The 13684-nt window shown below is 59.0% G+C and overlaps 1 protein-coding gene across 1 annotated transcript; it reads right to left on the reverse strand.

Annotated features, from left to right (window-relative positions):
• Nucleotides 1-297: 297 nt before the first annotated feature.
• VILL (villin like) lies at nt 298-13457 on the reverse strand. The gene is given in 25 exon segments (XM_046003640.1): nt 298-399; nt 401-412; nt 667-748; nt 750-916; nt 1119-1230; nt 1386-1413; nt 1416-1511; nt 1514-1571; nt 2454-2599; nt 3547-3694; nt 4210-4389; nt 4877-5034; nt 5132-5276; nt 7120-7202; nt 7822-8069; nt 8658-8797; nt 8893-8971; nt 9359-9558; nt 9866-9903; nt 9906-9975; nt 11488-11594; nt 12641-12727; nt 12730-12847; nt 13151-13252; nt 13401-13457. Coding segments are annotated over 25 exon segments (2763 nt in total).
• Between the last annotated feature and the right edge of the window lie 227 nt (nt 13458-13684).

Here is a 13684-nt window from a genome sequence, read left to right on the forward strand (position 1 = left end):
CCCTCCATGGCAGACAGTGGCGAGAGCTCAGTCCCTGGAATGTCACAGACCGCCCCCTCCAGTCCCAGAGGCCCCTTCCCCCAGAGATGGACCAACTGAGTGATCCAGACTTGAAAGCCCACACACCACACCTTGTGAGCGCCACCAGCTTTTATTGATGGGGGTGGAGGGGGTGACCTGGGAGCCTCCATCTAGACCGTGCAGGCGGGGTCTCCCTGGGGGCTCAGGTATGTGTTGGGAAGGTACCTGTGGGGGTCCTATCCATGTGGGTGGCCCAGGTGGGGGCAGGGCCTGGAGTCAGAAAAAGCCAAGCTGCTTTTTCTCCTGCTGCTGCCTCCACTTGGCCATGCTATAGCATTCTTCCTTGGATTTCCCAAAGATATCTTGGAAGTCAGAGTCAAGAGAGGTAGAACTGGCCTGGGGGAGAGGGTACAGGGCAGGGTGTCAGCTGATCCCGGAATCTTGTCTCATCCACCCAGTGGTATTGTCCCAGGGCTCAAGGCTCTCCTCCCCCATATGCTCTGCCCACTGCTCCGTCTGGAAGACATATCCCCCGGCAGGCTGCGCATTTCCCACAATCAGTTGGTCATGCCCTGGGCACCTCCAGCTCAGTTTCAGGTGCTCCAGGTCCTGGGCAGTGAGTGGCAGGGGGCCTTGGGCACCCACCCCCTCGTGGGCAGGGCCCACACCCTCCAGCAAGTCCTCAGCAGCCTGGTGCATTAGCTGTTGGGGGGCAAGCTCCCCTTGGTGGGGGTCTGGGGCTGCTGTGGTGGCTACTTGTGCTGGTGCCACTGGCCTTGGGGCCTAGCTGCTACTCATTCCCTGTGTCCTCCTCAGAGCCCTTGAGGGCCTGCAGGGTCAAGGGGCCTGCCTTGCCATTGCTTGGTCCTCCAGATAGCTGAAAGTTGTTGAGTTCCTGCCCTGAGAGAGGACTCAAGCTGGGGAGTCCTGGGGGAGACACTCGCACGGGGAGGCCACATGGAGCCGGTGGCCTTCTTGCCCCCATTGCAAACTCTGCCACCCACCAGGGCCTAGCTCCCTTCGTGCCCATTCTGCCCATCCAGACCGTGCTGACCAAGCCTAGTCCCCGGCAGGAGGCTGGGGGACCCGGTACTCACTGCTGTTATCTCAACTGTGGCAGGTTTTGCTCCCGAGCTGCCGTCCACCACCTCCTCATAGAACTGGGGGCAAGAATCAGGGTAGAGCCAGGATGGAGGGCACCATTGGGACCTGGGGGTGGGAGAGGGGGGCGGGCGCTGGGGACAAGACCAGGGACTCTCTACCCACACTGGAGGTCTCCCCCAGACAGGGCAGTGCCTCCTCCTAGCCTGCTCAGGGCAGGTCCCTCTCCCTGGAGTAGGTGGGGCTGGGAGTCCAGGCCTCACTCAGTCCACTTGTAGGCGTCCCAGGTGACAACCATCCCGTGAAGGTGGGAGGCTCATAGCCCTGCTTGATCACCAAGATGGGCATGTTGGGGCTCCTCCCTGCTGAGTGTGTCTTCAGGTACTCCCACCCCAGGCCACCGCCTCCTTCTTCTGCTCAGTGGCAGCTTCCCCGAGCCACAGGAAGATCTGGGACACAGAGGGCACCTGGCCTGGGGCGAGTGTAGGGCTACCCAGAGCTGAGCACTTCTTTCCCACTCCCATCCATTAAATGGTCTCACAGTCCCGCACACATCCCAGCCTGCCAAGCGAGAGGACACAAAGTGTGGTAGGTCTGTGTATGGGGGGCTTGGCTTTTGCTCCAAGATGGGAACGCATAGGCCGCATGGCCACATTCCGTGTCACAGACACACATGGTGACAGCTACAGACACACCATCCCCCACTGCCGCAGAGCCACTCACTGTCACCCACGGTCACACACGGCTGCACGTAAACAAGACTGCACTCCATCACAGTTGTGCGCACTCCTCCCGAAAAACACCCCAAACCCGCCGCGTGGAGCCTCTCGGACGCACAGGGACCCGGCCCCCCAAGAAGTCACTCAGTCACTCCCGCGGCAGCCAGTCATATCGTTTCTTGGTTTCCCCAGTTACAGCAGCGCGTGACCCCACGGCCGCTCCACAGAGGCAGCCCCGTCACACAAAAGAAGCATGTACACTCGCGCGGTCATTCAGTTTGCGACTGCTCGCACTGCCACCTTAGCCACGGGCACCCGGTCACCTGGAATTGCCTGCTGTTGTGAGGCTCGCGGACAGAGAACTGCTCCCAGCCGCACACGAGCACCAGACACAGCCAGAGTCCCCTGCAGCTTCACGGTGACACGGAGTTGTCCGTGGCCGCGCGGGGCACAGTCACTCATGGCGTTACTGTGTCACCCAGAGTCACGCAGATTTGCCTGCAGCCTGACATGTTTGGGAACGCACTTGCACACACTCAGCCCCGGCTGCATGGACACGGACACCCCCACCCCCGCCATTCACACCCCAGCCAGCCGGGGCGGCCATCTCACCTCCTGCCTGGTGTCCAGTAACATGATGTCATCCGTGTCCAGGTCCTTTTGATTAAAGAACACCACCTCCATGAGGGCCAGGTGACCCTTTGTGCTGGAGCACCCAAACAGCCATGGCTGGAAGCTGGAGACATCCTTGGGAAGCCCAGCCAGTGCAGACAGCCAGGCTGTGAGGGGCCCGGAGAGAGCTGTGCCTCCCAGCAGCCTGGGCCGAGCTAGCCCCCAGCACAGGGACAGCTTCTCCTGCAGCGGGGAGGCACGGGCCCTCCTCTGGGCTCCCCCCCAGCCCAAAATTCCCTCCGGAGATGCCCTGCTGCTCTCTGGGCTTTGCATGGGTTCACATCTGTCAGTGGGAAAGCCCATTATACGACCTGTCTAGCCACAGCGGTGGTGACACATGCTGGCCCCGGAATTTTCCTCCTGAGTGGGCGCTGGGAGGGGGATGGCTGGCTCAGTGGGGCTGGAGGAAAGGGTGGAGGGGAGGGGCGTTAAGCTGGGGCCCTGCCCACCCCAGGAGGACGGAGCCCCTGGCCCTGGCTGTATGCTCAGGGGCATACAGCACATAAACCTGGCCCCACAGACACTCACAGCGGCCCTGACTCAGTAACCTCCTCCCTGAAGGCCTCACCTCCCTTACCTTCTGATACATACCCTTGTCCTTTCACACATTCCACACATACTGTTTACCGACACGTCACATTAACTGCCCCACACACATAAATGTACACACACACAGACACAACACACACTTGGCACCGGGACTCCTGGGGACTGTGGGCTGGGAATAGGGCTTTGCTCTCTTGCCCTCTTGCCGTTGGGAAGGTCCTGGACTGGGCACGCAGGGAGCAAGTTTGGCCAGAAGAGGGCACCACTACCCTGCTCTCCCTGGCATCTTCCTGCTCCCAGTTACCCAGGGCTGGGGAGTGAAGGGTGGGCTGTGCTCCTGGGAATCCTGGAATGGGAAGCCAAGACACCTCAGTTCTAGGGTGGCCTCTCCAGCTCTCTGTGTGACGCTTAACTTGTCACCCACCCTCTGTGGGTCTTAGTTTTCTTCTCTGTGTAAGGAGAACACCCTCCTCCCAGCCCTGTCCCCTCATGCTGCTGGGGTAGGGAGCCCGGCCTCTCAGGGCCTCCTCCCAGAAGTGGGGAGGCTCCTGACCCTCCAGCACTGTTTCCTTGTTCTCCCCAGAGATGGCAGTGACCACCATCTGCTCCATCTCACGCTGGTCACCGCTGCAGGCCTGGCCAACAGAGAGCTGGGTCAGGCCCTGAAGGGGGAGGGGTCTTGACCTCCAGCCCCACCTCCCCCACTCACAGGGGACTCTGGGGGGCTGGGCTTGAGTCAGGAAAGGCCTATGCTGACACAGGGCACACATGAGCTAGGGATCTCCCCTTTCCCACTCTCAGGACTGGGGCCCTCTCCTGGTCCAGAGAATGGGATGGGGACCCCAGACTTGGGGACCATTTATGGTTTATGTTGAAGATCAGAGAAAACTGGCAAACTGGATTAGGCCTCCTCTTTTTCCCAAGGATCATGCTCCTGGCCGGAAGCAGGGGAGGCAGCCTGGACCTGGCCTGCCTCTGGCAAGTGGACTCCCAGATCTACCTGTCACGTTCAGCTCCCCACTGTGGTCTTTCCCCTGCACAGGGCCTGGCCTGAGGCTGGACGTGAACTCTGCCTCCCCTGTGGAGTAGAGCCATCCCTGGCCCTGCACACCGCCCTAGGCATGAGCTGAGGGGCCAGTGTTAGAGGTACCTTTCCAAACCAGAGGTAGCAGGTTCTAGGTGTGACCAGCAAGAAGATGTCGTCGGAGTTGAGAGCTGAGGCACAGGCCGGCACCTCCATGGTCCTGGTGTTGTAGCTGTCTGTGTCTTGCACATGGAAGAGCCTTGTGGTGGGTGCTGGCTGCCCCTTCCCATCATGCCCCCTGAGCCCCTACAAGAGGGCTGGGCCTCAGGATGAGGCACGGGCTCCTGGGAGCTGCCTCCCTGTCCCAGTGATGGACAAACTACCCTGGGGCCCAGCAGACTCTTGCCTGAAGCCACCACTAACTCCTAGACCCCTTGAGTGTGGAGGGTGAAGACCCCATCATCCTAGGATAGGGAATCAGGCCCTTTCTCAATGGATCCCTCCCCCATCTCCAAGGAGTTGGGTCATGGCTCCCCGAGGCCTTGAGGACAGAAAATGGTGACCCCAGGCAAGGCCCTACTCCCTTCCAATTCAGCTTCTTCACCTGTGCTTCTGCTTTGTGGCTGGCTCTGGGGACCAGGTGAAAAGACTCAGGCAGGGGTCAGCCCTGGAGCTCCAGGGTGTCTGACAGCATGGGGTTACCAGGGGTAGTAAGCAGGGAGGGCCCCCGGGGCTGAAGAGAAGCCTCGCCCTTACATAAGGGCTGTGGGCACATGGAGGAGGTGGTCCCTACCTGGAAGACCACCGGGTGGCCCTGGAGGATGGCGAGGAAGTGAGGGAGCTCGCTGCCCATGGTCGCGTGCTCCTGTACCAGGGCTCCACGGGACATGAGGTCCAGCTCCTCAGCGTTGCGGTTTAGGGCACTGACCTCACGTGCGGTGGTCTGGTGGTCTGCAGGTGGCAGTGGTAAGGGCCTGGGGCAGCTCTTCAATCCCATTCTCAGATCCTCAGCTCTGGGGCTTGAAGGTGCCCCCTCCCACCCCCAGGCCGCACACCTGCCACAGGTACAGGATGTACCAGACATGGCCCATCTTCCGGTAGGTGTAGAGGACCAGGGAGCAGATGTCCGCATACAGCTGTCCATGGTGCTTGGGGTCCACGGGCTGTCTGCCCAAGTCCTGGATGCATCACACCTGTGGAACAGAAGACTGGTGGGCCCAAGAGGCTCCTCCCCTTGAACCAGCCCACCCAGCCTGTGCCCAGCCAGCGAGCTCTCCTCAGCCTCAGGGCAGCCCTTCTCAGTGCAGGCAAGGGCTCTCCTGGGCTGGCGCAAGGCTCTGTAGGTGACCCGTCTCCCCATGGGCCCCTGGGTCCTGCCACACATGTCCTGGCCTGCCGTCAGACAGGACAGAATTGGCCTGTGGTGCATGGGACAAGCAAGCGGGGAGGACTCCAGAGGCTGCCCAGACATCCTGCTCCCCTCCAGCCACAGGCGCCTTAAGGGCAGGCAGGTCTTGGCTCAGCTGCTTGCTGCCCAGGCCAGGGCCGCAGAAGCTGGGTGGACGCAAGGCCTCGGGGCTCTTGGGAAAATTCTCTTTTCTCAAGTGTCACTTAAAAAGACAAAGCCTGTTCAAATGCTGAAAGGAAAATACTTCCTTACACTTAATAGCGTGATTTCCTGTTCCTAGTGAGTATCGAGCATGGGCTCTGGAGCCGGGCAGACCTGCATCAAATCTCGGGCAAGACGGGTGTGGGCGGTGAGACCCTTCTGAGTGTCAGCTTTTCCCATCTGTAAAATGGGCACACCAATGCCCACCTTGACAATGGCAGGAAACAGTGCCTGGGCATCCTGTGGCCACACGCAGCCTGACTGCTGCCTCTGGGGAAGATGTCCTCTCTGGGGAAGAATGCTGCCTTTTGGAGAAGAGACTGTTCCTGACCACATCACACATGCTACCCCGGAGCATCCCTTATCTGGCAGCCAGGCTCTTTGGTTCAGGGGCTCCCCACCCCTTGACTGCAGGCCTGCTGGGAGGGTTCCCCTCCCTGCTCTGCGCTTGGAGCCTGAGTGGCAAGACCTTTGCCCTCCTCTGTTTTCCTATCCCCCTCTGTCTCTCCCTGTGTACCCCATCTCTCCTGCTTTTCATCCCATCCCTCCCTCCACTCTGTCTCCTTCCTCCTCTTTCTCAGTCTCTTCTGTCTCTGTTCCCATTCCCTGTCTTCCTTTCTGCCTGCCCCCCAACCCCTGCTGTGTCTCCTCCTCTCATGTTCCCTTCTAACAGTCTCTGTCCATCCATATTAGGGCAAATATAGGAAGAAACCTTGGACAATTGGTATTTTCTCTGACCTCCACCTACCTTAAGAATTAGAAGGCCAGAAGTCCTATTCCCAGAATCTTACAGCATCCCCACACCAGCCAAGGTCAGATGTTTTTGCCCCCATTTTATAGATAAAAACTGAGGCCCAAAGGAATTAAGGGTTCTACCAGGGATCAGATAACATGTCATGACGCAGTCCCTGCATCTCCCAGAACTCTGGTCTGAGGCCAGACAGGTGGCTGACTGTGTGACCGCATCGGGCTGTGAATGATGACATGTGATTGTGTGCTATGTTGGTGTGTTCCTGTGGGTTGAGTGTTGTGTGTGACTGTGATCATGTGTAATGTAGAATTTGTGCAATTACACGTTTGCCACTCATGAACTTGACTGGCTGGGTGCAATTAAAAGGTGTGCGTATATGTGTCTGTATTCTATATATGGTTGTGTCATATATGTAACAAAGGGGCGGACTTAAGTATCTTGAAGTGTTACTGTGCTGTGTGCCAAGTGTTACGTGAACGCAGCTGCACAGATTGATTAAGCGTGGTGTGTGAGCCAGCTGTGGGCAGGGTGTGTGTTCATGTGCGCATGTCTCTGGGTGTCACCGTGTGACGTGCAACTGCGTGGACTTGGGGCACTTCGGCAACCATACGGATCACCTGAAGACACAGCCTACCCTGTGTGCCTATCTTCCTCCAGCCAAGCTAATGCCCCTTACCTCCACCTTCCCGGAGGCGTCCACCATCCTGAGCTGGGCAGCTAGTTCAGGCTGACTGTGCATCTTGCCCACATCAGCCTTACCTGAATCAATTTACCTTTATCAGGGAGGGCATAGGGTGTCATTGGCGTCCTCGCCCCAGCTAACCCCCGTCCGTCCCATCATTCAAGAAGCCCCCCAAATCCCAGCCGCACCCTCCCATCCAGTGGCGCCTTCTGGGTGCCACCCCTTGGCGGTCCCACTCCATCCCACCGAAGTCCGCAACACCCGGCTCCCACAACTCGCCGGGCCCGGTCCCGCCCACTCCTCCATCCCACCGAAGTTCTGGGTGCCGCCCCGCGCCGGTCCCGCCTCACCCCGCATGCCCCGTCCCACGCCGACCACGTCCCGCCCCCGCAGGTCACGCCACGCCCCCGCCCCTGCCCCCGCCTAGGTTCTGGGTGCGGCCCCACGCCGGCCCTGCCCCGCCTCCTCCAAGCCTCCGGCCTCGTCCCGCCCGCTCTCCCATTCCCACCGAAGTCCTGGGTACCGCCCCGCGCCGGCCCCGCCTCCCCCCCCAGAGCCCGCCCCGCGCCGACCACGTTTCGGCCCCCTAGGCCAAGCCACCACCACATTCCCATCCCACTGAGAAGCTGGGTGCCGCCCCGCGCCAGCCCCGCCCCTCCAGACCCCGCCCCTCCAGGCCCCGCCCCTCCCTCTCACTAGTCCGGTCGACATTCTTGTGCCCTCGCTGGGTCCTAGACCAAGTCTGAAGAGCTGTTTGAACGCGGCCAACTGGGCGCGGGTCGTTCACCACCTCCACGTTGGTGTAGGTCGGATAGCCTTTGGCATAGATGAAGGTCTGGGGCGGGGTCTCTGTCAGGGGCGCCCAGGACGGGGCTTCAGGGGAGCGGCCAGGGGGTCCAATTCTCTGCTCCACCTGCTCTGGGGACGTGCGGCTCAGCCAAGCCCTGAGCAGCATTAACTGAGCTCATGACCCGCTTAAGAAGCTGCTCCTTCACCACCGACTTCTCTGAGGTCCCTGAGGACGGGCAAGGTCCCCTTAGTCTGAGCCTTGGGAAGGATGGGCGTGACAACACCCCCAGACCCCAGGAGAGACCTGTCTCCCCTCCTCGAAAAGGAGGAGGCCCCCCAGTGCGGTATGCTTCTCAAACCGCAAGGCAGGGCCACGTTCCCCTTTTAACACGTGGCTTCTTGGGTGCTATCTGGTCCCATGTGCCCTAACCCCTGTCAGGGCTCCCCGGGACAGGCTGCATGCCCCTGGCACCCGAGAGGGGCCCTGAGTTCTCTCTCAGACCCCTGACAAAACTGTGTCTCCATCCTCAGACAAGGCGCTTTGTCTCCAGGCTGAGACCCCAGGGCAGTCATGTCTTCCTCTATGAGACAGCCTCCCAGGGCAGGATGTATCCACCTCCTGGCCCAAGGGCAGGACTACGGCCCCTTAAGACCGCAGGAACGTGGATGTCTCCTAGCTTCGATTTCAGGGTCCTGCCATTTCTTCCCTCACACCCCAGGGCGGGGGTCCTCCCACTTCAAACCTCAGGGCAGCTCCCTTTGAGACAGGGCCCAGAAGCTTCACCAGAGCCCAGCTGAAGGCAGCCATTTTTTCTTGGAGGCCGGACAACTGTCCCTGCCACACGCAGATCTTGAAACCACCCTGGTCCAGGATGTAGTAGTCGTGGGAGCAAGAGGGGGAATGATCAGGAGGTGGTCTGGCTCAGGTTGGGGTTGTGGGTGGGTGGGAATGGATGAGGTTAGCTGGACCTGCCTCACCTCTTCCTGCAGTAGGTCTTGGGTTAGTGGGCAGGTCGCCAACTCCTGGATCACCAAGTCCTCATCCTTCTCACAAACACTGGGGGATAGGCAACCGATGAAGGCAGCTCAGCTCCTCTCCGGCCTGGCTCCACACCAGCCTCCTCTAGTCCCCACAAGGCAGAGGGCATGGAAGTTGCAGTCCTGACATCACTGCAACCTTGCCGTGGAGCCTTAGGCACCTTCTTGGCCCTCTGGTGCCTCAGTTGTCCTATCTATACGATAGATTTCTCAGAAACGCAGCCATGCAAGGTTACATGTACTGTACAGCCAGTACAGGCTGGGCCCAAAGCCCTATATGCCTTGCTCCAGAAACCCAGGGGCCTTTCCTAGAGAGCTTTCTAGGGACACTGTGTTACTGTAGTAATGACAGACATGCAGACCCAGGCTACTCCCTCCACCCTGCCTACTCCCCAGGTCTGCTCCCTGGCAGAGGCGGACACTGGCCTTCTGCAGCCGGTCAATACTCTTGTTGGGCACCGTGGCGTGCAGGTTGCCCACTCTGCAGCCCAGCACAGCTTCTGTGACCTGCACAGAGTCAGTGGCTTCGACCTCGTCATCCACCACACCAATCTGTGCACGACCACCACACTCCCTGTCCTGGAGGCTGCAGGTCAGGGCCAGGCCCTGTGAGAGGACATGGCAGTCAGGGCTTCCCCAGCATGCCCCCCACCTTCCCTGCTCAGATAGTCCATCCCCGATCCTTTCTGTCCCAGCTCAGCTCCCAGAGGCTAGAGTCATGGGGAGACGTCACGGCATCCTGGTCTCCAAGGATACCAGTGCAGGCTCTGGGCTCAGCGTGCACATAGTCAGTGCTTCTCAGCTTGTAGTGGAGAACCAGGCCAACTTCTTGGGGTGACTGGAGGATGGGCACTGGGAGGATCACCCTTCACCCCGAACCCTGCATCCCTTAGTTCCCAGGGTAGACACTGACCCGCGCCTTCTCAGAAATGCTGCTCTCGGGCCCATTCCCTGGATCATCACCTTGCCCAGGTCCAGCAAGAAGTTGTCACCTCTATTAAAGCTGTTCCAAGAGAGCTCCACCTGCCAGAGTCAGGAGCAGCAGGGCAGGAAACAGGGTGTCATACCAGCACCCAGGGAGGAGGGGCACCGCAGCCCATCTCCACCTACATTGTCCGCGTGAGTGCACCAAGCTGTGGCCAACTGCCTATCTGTGGGACCAGTATTGTGGCATGCAGGCACGCATCTGTGTGACCATATGAGACCTTGAAGGTCACTCTAGGGGGGTGGCTGTGCGCATCCATAGGCATGTGTGACTTTGGGAAATGCTGCATTTCACAGGGTGTGCACGATTAGGACGCTGCTCAAGGCATGTCGATAGCTGCATGTGTGTACGTGTACGTGTATGCAAGTGGAGTGTGTGTACCTATCTACTCACGTGTGTATGTTTGTGTATACACATATGGGGGCACATCCAAGGTGAACAACTGTGGGAGCGCATGGGTGATGACGCTGATGTGTCTGGGGGGGGGCAGGTTGTTACCCACGGAGAAGGACAGCTACCATTCAGAGACACTTCAGGGAGGAGAAGGAGGGATTCTAAATAATTATGCCAATATGGCAGGCCAAACCTGGGGCTGCGTGTTGTCCCTGTGCGACCAGGGACGTAGGTCACTGCCTCTGTGGGGACAGCGGGTGAGCCTGTGTGGGATTGTCACAGACCACTCTATGCCGTATAGAGAGTATAGAGAGTGATGTGCACAACTCAGGTGTCACCGTTCACATTGCAGACATCAAACACCTGGATGTTCGTGATACCAAATTCCTGCCGCATGGCAGCAACGTGCCGTGCCGTGTTCTAACAAGACTGGTATTCCCAATTCCTTTCCTGACGGGGGCACTCTCCAGACTTGCGTGAGCCTGGGGGGACTGATGAGAGACAGTGAGTGTGCCTACGGGTGACAGGGACAATGTGTGTGAGCCTGGGGGGACTGATGGGAGACAGTGGGTAGCCTGGGGGGACTGATGGGAGACAGTGGGTAGCCTGGGGGGACTGATGGGAGACAGTGGGTAGCCTGGGGGGACTGATGGGAGACAGTGGGTGTGCCTATGGGTGACAGGGACAATGTGTGTGAGCCTGGGGGGACTGATGGGAGTCAGTGGGTAGCCTGGGGGGACTGATGGGAGACAGTGGGTAGCCTGGGGGGGACTGATGGGAGACAGTGCGTAGCCTGGGGGGACTGATGGGAGACAGTGGGTGTGCCTACGGGTGACAGGGACAATGTGTGTGACGAGTGTGGGGCTGTGCACCCCCATCCCACATCAGGCACTTCCCACTGTGCTGCCACCAGAGGGTGCACCATCTTGTCTGCCGCACCTCCCCAAGTTCTTCATAGGCTGTTGGGGTGGATGAGAAAACAGAGTCAAAGGAGCTATGGTGGTGAGGGGCTAGAAGCGTGGCTCCACCTCTTCTCTGCTCATTCAAGATAGGTGACAGCCATTGACACCCCCCCCCCCGGCCCCCTCCAACCCTCCACACTTCCCCATAGTCTGACCTGAGCCCAGAGGCAGAGCACCATCCCCCGCAGCCCTCGCCTCGGTGGCTGACACGTGCTTCCTCCCTCAAATGTGCAGCAGTCGCTGGATGCTGTACGTGTTGGTCTCCACGTGCCTGAGGGCAGAGGCCAGGCCTCCTTTCCCGTGCTGAGGAGGGAACGGGCTCTCCTGGAAGACTACACATTGCCGAGCGCAGGAGCGAGTGCAGAGGTGAGCACACGTGTATCCGTGGACAACTGCGGGCACACGGGGATCTGTCCGTGGAGGTGCAGACGGGAGTGCATGGAATCTGGGCCACAGCACACATGTGTGCACACAGACACGTGTCTATGTACGTGTGCCTGCCTATTGGCCCATCCTGTAGGAGTGGCGTGTTTCGTGCTTGTGTGTATAAATATGCTCCCGTCTATCCTATATGCGTGTGCGAGGTTTAACGGTATGAAACAGCCATGATCAAATATTGGCATTTTCCTACGGTTTAACCTAATCATTCATTTAATCCATATTTGAAGCATTTCTGGCCAAAGACATATTTCTACTGGGCACAGTATCACAAAGGCATACGCCAAACGACACTGACCTCCACTTCTGGGTATATACCCAAGAGAAGGGAAAAACACTTCCGCACCAAAGCTTGTAGACAAGAGGACGTTAACTAAACTTAGTGTAGTGATCAGGTCTCAGGGCTTGTAAGTCAAACCGTCATGCTGTACCCCTCAAACTCTACTGTGATGTATGTCAATTACCCCAATAAAACCGGGAAAAAAGCAAAAAACCCACCACAAAACGTGGATATAAATGTTCATAGCAGCATTATCCGCAGCAGCCCCAAAGTGGAAGCAATTCAAACATCACGTGAGGGATAAATGCATAGATGTGTTCTATCCCCCATCATGCACTGTAGAATTCTATTTATAAAAATGCGCCGAATAGGCAAACTTACATAGACCGAGGGAAGAAAATGTTGGGGGTAAACGGGGAGTGTTTGAAGGGTATGCGGCTTCTTTTGGGGTCACGGGGGTGATGGTGCAAAAGTCAGAGACACACTAGAAGTCACTGAATTTATGCTCTAAATCGGTCGTTGTTGGGTATGAGACTTGTAACTCAGGAGAGACGTCTCCCCCCACCCCAACACCCCCACGCGAGGGTGAAGAGAGTGACCCCAGGCCTCCCAGCCGGCCGCCTGGCGCTCACAGAGTGCCCAGGCCGAAGGAGCTGCGGAAGCTGTCGGCCTCTTGGCTCGGCGCCTCCCGATGCTGCATGGTGGCGGCCCCGGCGCCCCCTGCAGGTGCTGCACCAAAGCGCCCGCCGCGCCCTCTGCCTCTCCGCCCTCCTCCTTTCTGACCCAGTAGTGCAGGTCAGTGGGCACTCCCTGCGGGGCCTTCAGGCTCTAGGGAACCTAGGTAGGGCCTAGGTGTGGGGGGGGGGGCAGGGGGCTGGGGCTCGCGGAGGATCCAGGGATGGGGTGGACACAGATCCAGGGTGCGCCAAGGGTCTTGGAGGGACAGAGCAGGCGCCTCCCTCGACAGGAGGTCCAGAATGGGGGAAGGAAGGATGAAGAGGCCTCAGAGGTGGCAGCCCTCTCCTGGCGTTGATTCCTAGGCTGCCAGCAAGCCTCTTCCCGGGGCGGGGCGTGGTCTGCATCATCACACTCCCCAGCTGGGCCAAGCCACCTCTCAGACAGACTCCCCTGCATGCTCACATAGAGGACGATGTAGCAGTGTTCCTCAGAGAAGTTCCCATAAGCCCTCTCAGGAACTGGCACCATCCTCAGGTTCCGGGAGAGGAAGGTGCCCATGGAGAACTCCGCCGGACCACCTGCCTACCCATGACCTTCTGGGGTTGGAGGAAGGAGGGAGCTCTGAGATGGGGGAGGGAGAAGCCCAGTCTCGGAGACTGCATCGGCTTTGTCACCAGCTCTGTTGTCCGCTTGTGCCCCTCACCTCGATGACCCCTACGTGGAGGTCCCCGTGACTCTCAATGGCTGGGAGGTCCTTGCCGATGTCCATCCTGGGCCAGGAGGGAATGAGGGAGGAAACAACAAGGACTGGAGTTCTCAGGCCCTGACCACCTGTGCTCTGGGCTCCAAGCAAGAACACTCCCTGCCTGCAGCTTTCCAAAGCACTGTCATCACAGAACATGCCTTTCACTAGGAGGGCTCTATACATACCCAAAGGCCAGCAAACCAGGACGGGTGCTGCAAACATTGGCACAGAGGCTTTGCAAGCAGGGACCT

Source organism: Meles meles, chromosome 4, assembly GCF_922984935.1.
Source record: "Meles meles chromosome 4, mMelMel3.1 paternal haplotype, whole genome shotgun sequence".
Lineage (NCBI taxonomy): Eukaryota > Metazoa > Chordata > Mammalia > Carnivora > Mustelidae > Meles > Meles meles.